The sequence below is a fragment of the Brugia malayi genome, assembly GCF_000002995.4.
Source record: "Brugia malayi strain FR3 genome assembly, contig: Bm_v4_Chr1_scaffold_001, whole genome shotgun sequence".
Taxonomy (NCBI): domain Eukaryota; kingdom Metazoa; phylum Nematoda; class Chromadorea; order Rhabditida; family Onchocercidae; genus Brugia; species Brugia malayi.
The window spans coordinates 14,055,436-14,070,871 of NW_025062475.1; the positions used below are offsets into that span (position 1 = coordinate 14,055,436).

At 21.7% G+C, this 15,436-nt stretch overlaps 1 protein-coding gene and 1 further gene across 2 annotated transcripts; one reads left to right on the forward strand and one right to left on the reverse strand.

The window, feature by feature from the left end:
- Window positions 1–832: 832 nt before the first annotated feature.
- Window positions 833–964, forward strand: Bm16217. The gene has a single exon (XR_006228053.1). The product of XR_006228053.1 is annotated as a pre-microRNA Bm16217 (primary transcript).
- A 5,182-nt stretch (window positions 965–6,146) lies between these two features.
- Bm8495 (reticulocyte binding-like protein 2b, putative) lies at window positions 6,147–14,959 on the reverse strand (the record flags this gene model as incomplete). Its single annotated transcript, XM_043077825.1, has 4 exons — window positions 6,147–6,641; window positions 7,651–7,782; window positions 11,065–11,200; window positions 14,811–14,959. The coding sequence occupies 4 exons, from the start codon at window positions 14,957–14,959 to the stop codon at window positions 6,147–6,149; spliced, it is 912 nt and encodes a 303-aa protein (XP_042933759.1).
- Window positions 14,960–15,436: the final 477 nt, after the last annotated feature.

The window sequence follows — 15,436 nt, forward strand, 5'->3', positions numbered from 1 at the left end:
ATTTTAAATATTATTTTCCACTGAAAACTAATATTTCTTTAATTTTAAAAATTGAAGAAAAAAAAAAAAAAAAGGAAAAAAAACCAACAAATGATAACAATAACTATTACTACAATTATGTTTAATTTTTAAAGAAAAAAAAATTTTTTTTTCTTTTTTAACAAAGAATAGCAAGAGGAAAAGAGAGAGAGAGAGAGAGAGAGAGAGGGGAGAGGAGAGAAAAATAAAGGAAAAATTATATTTTAAAGTTGAAAATAAAAAAGAGGAAGAGAGAGAGAGAGAGAGAAAGGGAGAGGGTAAAAAAAAAATTTTTTTTAAACGAAGTGGAAATATGGTTAGGCAATTGATGATAATTCTGTACCAGCTAATGATGATCAGAAAACCACAACGGAATAGAAGAAGGATGATGATGAGAGAGAAGCGGAAGGGCGCAAAAAGATTTTAACGCCTATCAAATTCCGCCAATAACACACACATACACGGACAGACATAGACAGACACATACATGTATATAAACATGATAGGAGAATGATGAAAAGGGAACGATGTCCTTCAAAGCAACCGATAGGAGGGAAGGAAGTAACATCATCCCCCGCCCGACACAGAGAACCGATCGTGGCGCATTTGGCCAGCGGGGCGGTGGTGGCACCAACAAGTACTTGCAGGGCACTTAAGACATGAAGGTGGAGGTGGACATGTGGACTGAGGGTACTGCCCCCTGGGAATGCAAGGGAGAGAGAGAGAGAGGAGAAATTCGATCTGGGTAACACACTCCCAGGAACTTTTCCCTCCTTCATATATTTTTCCATTACATTACACTTTTAGGTTTTTTTCATCTTCTCCCTCCCTCCCTCTCTCTCTCTCTCTCTCTCTTTCTCTTATTATCTTAGGAAGAGATTGAAAAAAACTCAGGGAAGCAAAGAGGGAGAAAGAGAAAGAGAGAGAGGGGGAGGAAGAAAAAAAAACGAAAATGAAGAGAATAATTACATGCATGTAGAGAGGGCAAAAGAAACGATAGGAGGAGTGGAGAGAGAGAGAGAGAGAGACAGGAGGAGAAAGGAAAGATTTGACAATTGAAATAAAAATAAATAAATAAAAAGAGGGAATAAAAAAAAAAAAAAATTCAACAAAGGTCATTGATTAATGATGAACAACTACTGTGAAATATTATGATTAGAAAGAAAAAAAAACGGACAACCATATAAAAATTTATAGGAGAAAGAGAGAGAGAGAGAGAGAGAGAGAGAGAGAGAGGAAGAGAAGGTTTGAGAGTACAAAAAAAAAAAAAAATGATTGAAATTGCAATCTAAAATTTATATCTTAAATAATAATAACAAAATATCTAGAAAGATAATAAAGGGATGAAAATAAATGCAAATGAAATGATACAAAGAAAAAAAAAAAGAAAAATATATATGAATGAAATAAGAGAAATTAGAAATGAAATGAAATGATAAATAACAGAGAAATGAAGAAAGGAAAAAGGAAAAGAAAAAGTTAAAAAATAAAAATGACAAGGAAAAAGAGAAAAAAAAAAATGAACGAATGCTTCGTTGAGAATAACGAATGATTGAATTAATGATTGAATGATTGATTGATTGATTGACTGACTGACTGACTGAATGACTAACTAACTAACAAATTAACTAAATGACTGATTGACTGAATGACTAACTAACCAACTGACTGACTGGCTGACTAATTAATTTGATAAATTAATGAATGTAAACAAAATTAGATGAAAGAAATGTTAGAAATGAAAAATGGACAAATTGTCGTCAAATGAAAAGAAAACAAAAAACCAAAAAAATAAAAATTAAATTAAATTAAATTAAAGCAATGAAATATCTACATGCGAACAGAAAAAAAAAATCGTAGAGAGACAGACAGAGAGAGAGAGAGAGAGAGAGAGAGAGAGGTATTAAGGGAAAGGAAAACAATATTATGTACATACATGATGGCATTACTTAAATTTAATTTAAATTGATTTTTCTAATTTTTCTCCCCCAACAAATATCACAGTCTTGTAAATTTAAACCACCAAACCATGTACATGTGCAATGTTTAAAATTTAATTTAAATTGATCTCTCTAATTTCTTTCTCCTCCTTCTCCCTCTGCCAAAAAAAAAAAATCTCACAATACATAAATTAAAGTTAAATTTCTTTTTTTTTTTAAATTTTTCTTTAAAAAAAAAGAAAAAATATTATTATCAGTCGAAGATTGATAGTAGTAGAGAAAACTATAGAAATGATGACAAATTATTGAAAAAAAAAATATATATATATATATAAAGAAAGAATTGAAATATGCTTTTCTCCCTTTTACTTTTCTTTGTTTACAAATTTTTTTTTTCTCGTAATGTGATATTTAGTATTTTTGAAATGTTTTCTAAATAGAATATGAACTGAGATAATTGGGTATAAATTCCACTTCTTTATTTTTTAATTAAAATTTCACTATTAATTATAATCTAAGTAAAGAAGGCCGAGAAAGAGAAAGAGGGAGAGAGAGAGAAAGAGGGAGACGAAGAGATGAGAAAGAAAATAACAAGTGGAAAAGCAAATTTAAATAAAAATATAATTATATAATGTCTAAAAAATATTTCAGCCTATTTATTTAAACATTAAATAAACAAACAAACAAACAAACAAACGAAAAAAAAAAAAAGAATGGAATGAGAAAAATGAGAACGAAACTAAATCTATTCAAAAAAGAGGAAAAAAAAACTGGAAAAAATGAAAAAAAAAAAAAAAAAAACGATAATTATTTTCTTTTTTTTACTAAATATAATTCATCTTCAATTATTCCAAATGTATTTGACAGAAGTAATACTCAAAAAAAAAAATTGAATTTTAAAAATATAAAAATGACTACTGAGAAGGAGAAAACGAAGAAAAATAAAATAAAAAAAAAAAAGCTTTTCTTTCCATATTTTTTTTTTCTTATCTTTAAAAATAAAAAAAAATTTTTCTTCAATATTATTTATTTATTTTTTTTTTTCATTTTTCTTTTTTAGAAAAAATAAAATGAAAAGAAAAAGAAATCGATTTGCTACATATTTTCTTTAACAAAAAAGTATGACGTAGAATGAATTTCTCACATATCAATAATATAATAAATATATGCAATTTGCTGGAAAATAAAATGTCCTATAAGGTCGATTTCTAAAAAAAAAAGAAAAAAAAAAATTTAAGAAAAAATAAAATAACAAAATGACAATTAAAATCGATAATGGAAAAGAGAGAGAGAGAGAGAGAAAAAAAGGATAAGAAATAGGATGAAAAAAAAAGAAAAAATGAAAGGATAGATATGAGAAAAAATGAAGCAACAAAAGATATAAAGAAGTAAGCATAATTTTAATTTTAAGAAAAAAAGAAGCAAAAAAAGGAAAAAAAAAAAGAGAGAAGAAGAAGAGTGAGAAAGCAAAGTGAAGAATGAAATAGAATTTAAAATAAACTAAAAAAAAAAAAAAAAAAACGGAACGAAAGATAAAATTAAGGAAAAAAAAAAAAGGAAATAAAATTGCGATAAGGGAATATTTTCATTTTTTTCTCTCTCTCTCTCTCTCTCGCTCTTTCCCTTCTCTCTCTCTCTCTCCCACTTTTTCAATCCATTTATCCTCCAATCATTAATTAAGAATTCAATAAGCTAACGAAAGATTTTTCAAAAAAAAAAAAAAAATTTTTCAATCTTTTTTTTTTTTTCATTTTCTCTTTTCTCTTCTAATCTTTTCGTTTTTCTTTTTTCTTTTTTTTTATATAACTTACAAATTGCTGTCATTTCCGAAACAGACAAAATTTTTTTTTTCACTCATTTTTTTCACATTTGTAATTTATTAAAGGGAATTTTTCAAAATGAAACAATAAATTAAAAAGAAAGGAAAAAAAAAAAAAATAAATAAATCAAATGTAGTTTTTAATTATTGGATACATAAATTCTATGGTCTTTTTTTTTTTTTTACGATCGAAAAGAAAAATGAAAAAGCAAACAAATATGATAAAATGACGTATACGTTGATAGTATATAAATGTATGCATGTAGATATGGTGAAGATGTGAAACACGTAAAAGACGTGACTACGTAAAAGACGTGAGTACAAAAATGATATTTTAATAAATGTTAGTTTAATTAATTAAACCACTGAATCATTTCTTTCATATTCATTTGACGCTAACAATGCTGTACACAAATATGACGTATAACAGGAAAAAAAAAAAAGAAATACAAAGTAGAAGAAAGAAACGTAGAATACGTGAAACAAACGGAAGTGTAAAATGCGTGAAAATTATCAAATGTATATGGTAAATAAAAAATGAAAAAAACGTCAAATATAAAAATTCATAATATATATATGATTTTAGCAACTAATAACAATCAGACAAGCATTTGACAATAAAAACAATGTTGACAACAAAAATTAAATGAATAGATTGAAATAATTTATTTAAAAAAAAAAATAAATAAATAAATTTGAACTATTATAAACTAAAAAGAAAAAAAAAAAGTTAGTTAAATGAAGAGTTTTTTTATTTATTGTCAAAAAAAAAAAAAAAGGTTTAACAAATTTTATGGATGCCCTTGGGAAGATAGTCCTTATTCAATGATAATATGCAAGAAATTTCAACAGTTTACAATACCTTGGCCTCTTTAAATAAAAATTTTTGAACATTGTATGAAAGAAGAAGAAGAAAAGTGTAAAATAATCCTTCAATCATTTTAAGTTTTTGTATAAAAAAAAAAAAAAAAAGAGAAAAACCACATTTTATGGATGAAAAAAAAAAAGCAAAAGGTGTAAAAAGTGTAAATTTCTCATTTTTTTTTTTTAATTTTATTTTTATTTACTTTTTTTTTTTTTTGTTTCTTTTAAAATAGTCAAATAAACCATTTTAAACATTTCATTTTTTTTTTTTATTAAGATATCAAATAAATAATCATACAATGTATGATTGATTACAATGGAAAATGAAAAAAATGTTTTCTCTTTTTTTAAAAAAAAAAAAAAAAAATAGAAATATCTCAAAATAATATTAATCAAAAAAAAAAAAAAAAAATGATACGTCATTTTAGCTCATCTCATAATATTATATTATTTTATTGCTACTTATAAAGAAATGAATTTACGTTGTAACATTGAAAGGGAAAATTTTTACGTCCAAAAATATGTGTCAATCAATTCATCTAATTTGATTCATTTCTAATTGAATAAATTATTCATTCAAAAAATAAATTTAAAATAAAACATAAAAAAATTCAATAAAGAAAGAGAAGGTAAGAGAGAAAGAAAAGAAAAGAAAAGAAAAAAAAAAAATTGTATTTCAATAATTTTTTTTTTTTTATTCATTTTTTTTTTTTTTTTTTATTCTTTCTTTTTGCTAAATTACTTTTCAATTAAGCAAAAAAGAATATGAGAATGAAAGAAAATTTCTAAATTTTTCTCATTTTTCTAACGTCATTTTATATTCATTTTTTTTTTTTTTCTCATTTTTTCATGAAATAAAATAACAATACTAATTGAACAAAATCAATAAAATTATTTTAAAATATTAAAAGTTATCATTAATAAAACAAAAAAATAAAATGAAATGAATTGAAACACATTTATCAAATCATTATTATTTCCTTTTTTTCTTTTTTCTGTTGAGAGAGAGAGAGAGAGAGAAAAGGAAAAATAAAAAAAAAAAAAAAAGAAATTTTCAAAAGAATCATTTGGAAACAATTCACTAAGCCCATTTTGTTGCAAACAAAAAATTGAAAAATTCCGGTTCCATTTTGCTCAAATTTTTTGAAGTTTTTTTTCTATTTTTTTTTTCTTCCACTCATAATACCTCTCTCTCCTCTCTCCCTCTCTCTCTCTCTCTCTCTCTCACTTTTCTTGCCATATTTTCTCTTCTTCACACAAAATCTCTTCAAACTAAGCATTACACATTTCAACTTTAAAATAAAAATACATGTTATTAGGAGAGAGAGAAAAAAAAAAAATCTTTAAAATAAGTTGATTGCTGCTGCTGCTGCTTTTTTAACCATTCATTTCTCTTTACAACTATTTCATATATCAAAATTTTTTTTTCTTTTTTTAAAAAAGAAAAAAAAAAAACTAAAATAATTTTATTTCTATTCAAAAATAAAAATTTCATGCTGTTAAAGTTAAACTTTTCTCACTTTATATGATAATGAGTTATGGCATACGAATGTCAAATATTCAAATATTTTAAATGTAAAATGCAAAAAACTAACCGATTGTCGAGAGGATTTTTTAGTTGCATTTGAATCTTTCAATTTTCGCTTACGCTCCTTCTTTTCCAATTTTTCATCACCAATTAATTCACGCTCACGCATTTCACGTTCACGTCGTTCTTTTCGCTCACGTTTTCTCTCTTTGCGTAATCGTCGCTCTTCGCTATCAATGCTAGTTCCTTCACGCACTCCACGTTCTCGACGCTCTCTACGATCTCTTCGACGTTGCTCCTTCTTTTCACGTCGTAAACGTCTCCTCTCCAGTTTTCGCTCCTTCTCTAATTGGGCCTTACTTTTGCGGCCTTTTTTCTTAATTAAGCCTAACCGTACATTTTCCTCATACCTACGCCGTTTCTCTTCTGCTTCCTCTTTTGCTTTGATAGCTTTCAGTTCGTCCTGAAAGACCTGAAAATTAACAAAATGATTAGATGATGAAGAAACAATTAAAATTTTAAAAAAAAAAAACAAATTTAATTTATTTTTTAAATACTTTACATCAAAATAAAGAAATTTAACATTGACAAATGAAAGAAATTCATGACCCTAAATCAACATTACAATTTATTCGCAATAGAAAATCTACATGCCACAAAATTTAAAAGCTTCCATTCTCTTTCTCTCTCTCTCTCTCTCTCTTTCCCTCTTTCTCTCTGTTTTAGTAACTTTTCTTTAACAAAAGTAATTTTAAAGAGCACGAAAGAAATGAATGGATAGGAAAAGGAGAAAGGATAGGATGGATTACTCTTTTTCCTAAAACTAGGACGATATCAGGTGAAGGACAATCGAGCGCGGCGGTATGTTTTATTCCCAAACGTTACACATACACACACATACATACACATACATACACATGCATACATACATATTTACATATAAATATTTTATTCTATCAATGAAGAAAATTGAAATTTTAGGAAAAGAAAAAAGGAATAATTCTCTCATTATTAAAAATGAAATGAAAAATTTTTTTTGAATTAAAATATTAGAAAATTATTTCACATTATAATATTATTTCATACTTTTCTTTTTTTTTTTCAAAAAAAAGAAAAAGGAAAAACTAACAAATAAATTTAAACATTTAAACAAAAAAAAAAAAAAGAAAACTAAAAAGTGTAATCGATTAGCGCTAAAAATCCTTTAAATACTTATTAATATTCTTTCTTTTTTTTGTCATCCATATGAATAATATCATATGATTTCTTCTCTTTTCTTTCCTTTTTTTTTTCAAATTAAAAAAAAAAGAAAAGTAAAGGACATAAAAATTTTAAAATAGCTTTTTCGTAAAAAAATTTAAATTGATTAGTACTCTTTCTTTCTTTCTTTCTCTCTCTCTCTCTCTTCTCTTTCTCTCCTTTTTTTTGTAATTATGAAAAAAAAAAAAGCAAAAATAAAAATAAAAATAAACAAAGATGACCTGTAAATCATTTAAATTTTTGAACATCAACAAGGAAAAATCATCAATAATTGATTCTTTCAATAATGTAATTTTGTCTTTTACCAATAATGTTTTTACATATGTTTGTGAACATGAACATGACATCGAATCCTGTAAATAAATTTTTTTTTTTTAATTTTATTAATTAATAAATGAAATGATTAAATTACAATTATTATTGCCTTCTTCAATTTTTCCCCTTTTTTTTTTCTTTTTTTTTTTTTGTTAATTAATTATTGTTCATGTTATAAATTTTAAAGTTTTTTTTATTTTCCTTTTTCCTACTTTTCATTTACAAACTAAAATTTTATTGTCATCGTTAATTTTATTTGTTAAAAGAATTTTGTCGTATTTGTTTACACTTTCCTTAATGCAATGTTTTATTTACATTAACTTAAAATGTCCAAGTTAATGTCAATAAAGTACTTTAATTACTCCAAAATCAAAGATGATAAATTCCAATGATCAAATGATCTTGGCTAATTAACATTTAAACTTATTTACTTTTATTTAAATTTAAATAGCGAATTATAATTCCTATACTTTTCTTATATTTTATTAATATTTAAATGAATATTTAGATGAAATTTAATGCTAGTAATATTTAAATGTATAAAAAATTAATAATAATAATATAATATAAATAATATATAAAAAATAATAATAATAATATTTAAGTGAATGAATTAATTAAAAATTATTTCACAGTAAAACAAACAATAAAATTTTTAGTCACTTTTTTTTCTATCATTGAAATTAATTTGTTGATTCTATAAAATGTTCAATCATTTCTTTAATTTTCATAAAAATATTTCTTTTAAATGTAAATTTGAATTATATTTTATGCATCATATATAAAAATTAAAATCCAAGAATTCTAAGAATTATAAAAATTTTCATCAAATTATCTTTCCTTTTTTTTAAAAAAATGTTAGTAAAAAGCTAATCAAAAAAAAAAAAAAAAAGTTTAAAATAAGAAATAATTATAAGTGCAATATTCAATGATCATATCAATTGTGATCGTTCATTTTTCATCTTTTTTACCTTTTTTTTTAATTTTATTTTTTATTTTTGCTTTTTTTTTTGATCTTCTGTTTCTCGAAATAAATCCAACAAAAATGTATAATCAATAATAATAATATGTCTTTAAAAAAAAAACAAACAAAAAAAGAAAAGAATAAAGCAAACCAAAACTAATGCATTAATCAAAATAACGATGTGAATAAAAAAAAAAAAAAAAAAAAAAAAATTTTTTAAAAATTTAAAAAAAAAAAAAAAAAAAAAAAAAAAAAAAAAAAAAATTAATTTTCAAAATTTTATTGCTTAAAATATCATAAATTATAGCCTCATTATATTTTTTAAATTTCTAACAAAAAAAAAAAAAAAATCATCGCTACTTTATTGATTAATTTAAAATAAAATTTAAAACAAAGAAAAAACAAAAAACGAAAAAAAAAAAAAAAAAAAACTGAAAGACTTAAATGATATTTCATTTCCTCTAAATATAAACATAACAATATCGATAGCTAAGCAATGATAAATAAAATTAACTTTATTTTTAACTTTAATTTTACTTACTTACTTTCTTTTTTAATTTTATTTTATTTTATACAAATGATAAAACTGATATCTAAATTAAAATCAAAATTAAAATAACAATGATCTTATCATTATAGTGCATATGAAATAATCATATGATAATAAATAATACTATCATTTCTTTCATTTGTTTAAATAACAAATAAAAATTATCAAATGTTATTGCTTATTGCTAATATCAAAAAAAAAAAAAAAATGAAATAAAATAAAATAAAAATAAGAAATCAATATTATTTTATAATATTTCATATTAAAAATAACATTTAATGAATTAATTTGTAATTTAATCAAAAAATTGAAAAATTTTTCACTCTTCGCAACTAAAAAATTTCGTTTAATTGCATGCATATTCGTAAATATTTGCGATATTTTACTAAATGCGAAATTTAAAATTTTAATCGTTAAATTCTAAACTCTAATTGGATTATTTCAATAAATGAATTCTATCATTTAAAAATTTGAAATATGAATAATTTATGATTAAATTCATTATTCCCTCTAACCCATATTCTATACTCTTTTCTTTTTATCGTTATTTTGTTTAAAATTAAAACTAAAAAAAAAAAAATCTCATTGAAAAAAAGAAAAAAAAAAGTAGGAAAAATTATTTCATAAAAAATAAATTGAAAGGGAAATGAATGAAAAAGAGAGGGACAGAGAGAGAGAGAGGGAGAAAGAGAGAGAGAAATAAGATAAAATTGATAGATTGTCATCTTCTAAAAATGAAATGATATTTAAACAGAAATGATCAAAAAAAAAAAAAAGGAAAGAAATGTCCTTTCTAGTTTTTCGCTTTTTTTTTTTACTTTAAAAAAAACAATTTCCCTCTATCTATTTTTTACCTTTACTTTAAAAAAAAAAAGATGAAATAAAACTGAAATTAGATAATTTTTAGAAAATTAATCATGATGAATTTTATATTCAATCTAGTTGCTTACTGAAGCAAATATAAATTATTAAAAAAAGAAAGAAAAAAGGAAACAAAAAAAAAAAAAAATATAAAAATCTTTCTTCATATTTATGAATTGTATAGCAAAAATTTTTGTTTATGTTTTTTCATTTTTTTTTTTCCGAAATTTTTTTTTCTAATGAATTTAAGTATTTAATAATGATTTGTATAAATTTCTAATTAAACAATTATTGTTATTCTTATTCTTCTTATTATTATCATTATCATTAATTGTTATATACATAGATGGATAATTAAACTAATTTAACCATAAAATTGTTTATCTCTATTTTTTAATCATCATTCCTATTATTACTATTATTATTATCAATATTATTATTATTATTATTATTATTATTATTGTTATTTACAGTAATTTGCTTTTATTTATTAAATATTTCTCAATTGAATAGTGCGCTTTGTACGATATGACAAATTTAAATATTTATTATCACTAAATATAATTTACTAATGCTTATCATTTACATATTCTCTTTATCATTTATGAATATTATAGCTTCATTTTAATAATAATTCTCATTTTCTCATATTTTCTTCACACTCAAATAAATATGACAAAATTATTTAAAATAATATTAACTATCTATCATATATGACAAACAAAACAAAAAAAAATCAAAGTAATAATTATTTATTATAAAGTAAAAAAAAAAAAAAAAATTAATTTTTTTTTCCTTTTAAATATGATTTACATAAGCTAAATTAAAGAAATTTTTAAGCTTTTTTTTTTTAAAAAAAATAACTTTAAACATTTTTTTTATTTTTTTTAATAACTTTTTTTTTTTATTAAAATTCAATATAATATTGAAAAAACAAAAATTTACATTTGAAATGGTTGACGTTCCCTCTTTTACATCTTTAGCAGGTTGAATTAAACTTAACGATTGTTTTGCTATTGAATCAACGTTAATTGTTTGTCCGTTACGAAGTGAACTACCACGACGACGTCCAACACTTTTCCTATAAAAAAAAGAAAAAAAATTAAATTTCAAAAAAAAAAAATTAATATATATAAATTTGTTTAAAAAAAAATAAAAAAAAAAAACTCAGCTAAAATGATATATTGAAAATATTTTAATTTCTTCATTCTTTCTTTTTTTCTTAAAATTGAGTTATGACAATGTAAATTTTAAACTTTAAACTCATTTATTTATATTTTAGAAATTGTTAAATTGATTTAAAAAAAAAAAAAAAAATTAATGTATATTAAATGAAATTATTATTTTTTTTTAATCCTTTCAAATGCTATAAAAATAATGCATTAAATGAAAAAAAAAAAAGAGAAAAATTGTAAAAGATGAAAATCCCTTCTTTATCTAAAAGAATGCAATGCATCATCAAAATGCTCGATAAAATGAAAAGTACAAAAATGAAATTTAATAAATGAAAATAAAATTGGAATATTTTTTTGTAATGTTAATTTAACTAATTAAAAATTAAATGATAGTTATGATTAAAATTTCAAAAATTAGGAGAAAAAAAAGAAAGCGAAAAAAAAAAAAAACAAAAATGAATAATTAGTATGGGAAAATAAATGATGTAATTAAATAATAAATGATAAAAAAAAAAGTAATCAGCACTAATCAGTCATGATAAGTACATATATATAAATCTTACAAAGTTATTTTAAACCAAATTTTCATTTTTTATTTTTATTTTTACTTTTTTAAAAAAAAGAGAAAAAAACAATTAATTGTTAACAATTTATTATGACTGATAAATGTTGGCAACAATTTTACAATATTTGTAATAATAATCATTATTTGATGATAATAATAATGATAAGAAATATTTATTATTATCATTATTATTTATAACATTTTATTAAATTCTAGCAATTTCATCGTTTTCTTAATAATCCTTTCTTCCTGTAATTTCGAATTTTATATCAGAAAATAAAATTACATAACTTAATTATATTATTTAAAAATATAAATTTTAAATTGCATAATCTAATAAAAATTGTGCAAAATTTACCATCCTTCCTGCTTTTTCAGTTTATTATTAATAATAAATAATATAAAATAAATTAATAATAAATAATATAAAATAAAATTAAGAAAAGTAAAATATAAAAAAAGTTAAAATAGTAAATTATTACAATTCTATTTCTAAAAATAATTGCAAATATATACTTAATAATTAAATAATCAAATCTTATCAATTTTATCAACAAAAAAATATATATTAAATTTAACAAGGAATAAAGAGACATGAGATAGAAAGAGGGAAAAAGAGAGGGAGAGGGAGAGAGAGAGAGAGAGAGAGAAAGGAAAATGAAGAATAAAATAGCTAAAAATAATCGTAAATAGAAAATGATAACAAAAAAAAAGAAAAGAAATGACTTTTCCGTTTCTTTCATTCCCATATTTTAACACATTTTCATCTTTTTTTCTCTTCCTCCTATTTCTTTCTTTTTTTTTTTTTTTTAAAATGCATTTAATTTTAAAATGAATGAAAAAAAAAAAAACTTTTTTTTTTCCTTCTTATATTATATGCTGCAATAAAAATGAATAATAATTGATGAGCACAAGAGAGAGAGAGAGAGAGAGAGAGAGAGAGAGAGAGAGAGAAAAAGAAAAGTTTACAGGATTAAAAACTATTTCAAATAGAAATTAATAAGTTTCAAAAGTTTTACAAAATATTATTCTTTTCTTATCAATTTTTTTTCACAAAAAAAAAAGAAAAAAAAGTTATTATAAATTAAAACATATGTATATCTATGAGAAGTGTACACTTTATAAATTGATAAGTTTAGAGAATACTAATAATCAAATAAATGAATAATTGTAAAAAGAAAGAATTTTTCTTTTTTATTTTTTTTGATTTTATTTTACATTTCTTTTTTAAAAATTGAATTTCCCTTTTCGATTATTTACAAAAAAAAAAAAAAATTTTTCACAAAAACATTGTTCATTGAAAGTTTTTCCATTCTCTTTAAATTCTTTTTAAATATTTAACTATTACTACTCCTATATCATTGAAATATTTAATTTTTTTTAAAATTTTTTTTTAGTATGAAATTTAATATGAAAAATATTTAATTAGTATGAATATTATAGCATTCTCAGAATTTATCAATTTATAAAATATTTTTCACAGATAAAATAAGTCTAAAATTATTCTCCATTTTCATCTTTTTTTTTTTTTGAAATTTAATTATTTTATTTGAAATAATATTATGAAATGAAATTATGCAAATTGTCACATGTCATTGCAACCCGGAAAATTTGAATAATTGTTTCAGATAATTAAATATGATAGCAATTATAAAATATTAATGAAAAATAAATAAATAAAAGAGAAAACACATGATTATCACATTATTTGCTAATAATTTAGATGCTAACAGAGGAAGGGAGAGAGGGAAAAAGAGAGAGAGAGAGAGAAAAGGGAAAATTTTAAGCTTTATATTTATCTTCCATTCTCTCTCTCTCTCTCTCTTTTGCTCCCTCTTTTTTCTTCCAAAATTAATTTAATATCAAAATTTCAAAACTATTATATCTTTCTCTCTTATTCTTATAAATGGTAAAATTTGATAAGTAGTTCCTTTCTTCGTTTTATTTTCATTTAAACTCAAAGAATGCGTTTTTTTTTTTTTTATTTTTTGATTTAAATAAATGAGAAATGTTTGTCAATTGATCATTTTAAGTTATTATTAATTAAAAATAATAAATTAACAAAGAATTAATCTAAGATTAAAATGATAAAATATGCCTAATCAATATGCATTAATCAATTTTACTAATAAATCAATAATCGACTTTTTCAATTTTTTATCTCAAATTTTTAGTTCAATTTTCGATATCAATTAAAAATATTGCTCGATGACCTAATTTAATTCAAATGGATAAATGTAAAGTTAAAAAAGAGGAAATTATTTGTCATTATCACAATTAATTCTTTCAAAAAAATAAGAGTATGTTTTTTTTTTTTTTAAATTGAAAAAGACAAATATGAAAAAGATTAGTAAAAGTTTAAAAGTTTTTGCAAAACGATTATCAAACTAACTAAATTATATTATTCACAAAGGTCAAAGGTTAAACATTCATCCGTTAATTGTAACTTTTTTAGGAAAAGAAAAAGAAAAAATTTTTTTTGCAATGTTAACTATATGGGATAATTACATCTAATTAAATCTTGAAATTGTCATAAAATAATTTTCTTTTAATCACTTTTTTCATTTCAAAAAAAAAAAAAATTTTATCATTTTATATCAAAAAGTTATCGTTGTATGAGATAAAATTGATTATTCATTAGCTAAAATAAATTTGAATATATCTTCAAAAAAAAAAAAAAAAAAAAGAACGTCCAATTATTCTATTTTCTTTCTTTTGTTTTTTTTTTTTTTTCCCAACAATTTATTAAACTATATTAATTATCAATAAATTATATAATTAAAATATTTGTATTTGAAATTATTTTCATACAATTAAAATTAAATTAATGAATTGCAAAAAAAAAAAAAGTAATTTAATACACAAAAATATTTATTAATAAAATAAAATAAATTATAATTAAATATAATTTTAATCAAAATTATTATTAATAATTTTTTTTTTTTTTTTACCGTGGTGGTAGAAGAAGTGGTGCTTTAAAGCAAGAATCATCAAAAATTTCTTTGCTTGTATTTGATGATATTGTCGTCGCATTAGTGGTATTATTTGTCGCATTTGTCTCCTCCTCAACACATATCGATGTTTGGTCCTTCTCCTTCATACCATTTATTGCATCAAAATTTTTTTATCAATTTTTCAATTATTTGATTTTTTTCACCCAAAACATTCAAATAAATCACCAAAAAAAAAAAAACAAAACAAAACAAAAACAAATTATTGCAATTATTTGTTATAGAGTTATAAGTAAATAAATAGTATTCGTAGTAGTAGTAGCAGTAATATTTCCTGTTATTGTTATTGTAGTAGTTAACAGTAGTAGCAGTAGCAAATTAAGAATAATATTTCTTGTTGTTGTTGTTGTTGTTGTTTACAACAGTATGCTAATATTGTTGTTGCTGCTATTTATTTTGATAATTTGCCGTCGTAATAATAGTCGTATCAGTAGTAGTAGCAATAAGAGCAGCAGCAGTGATAATGATAATAATAGTAATAATTAGTGGTAGTTGTTGTAGTAATAGTAATAATTGTAATAATAATTTATAATAATTGGAAGAATAAATTAATTGAAGCAATAATA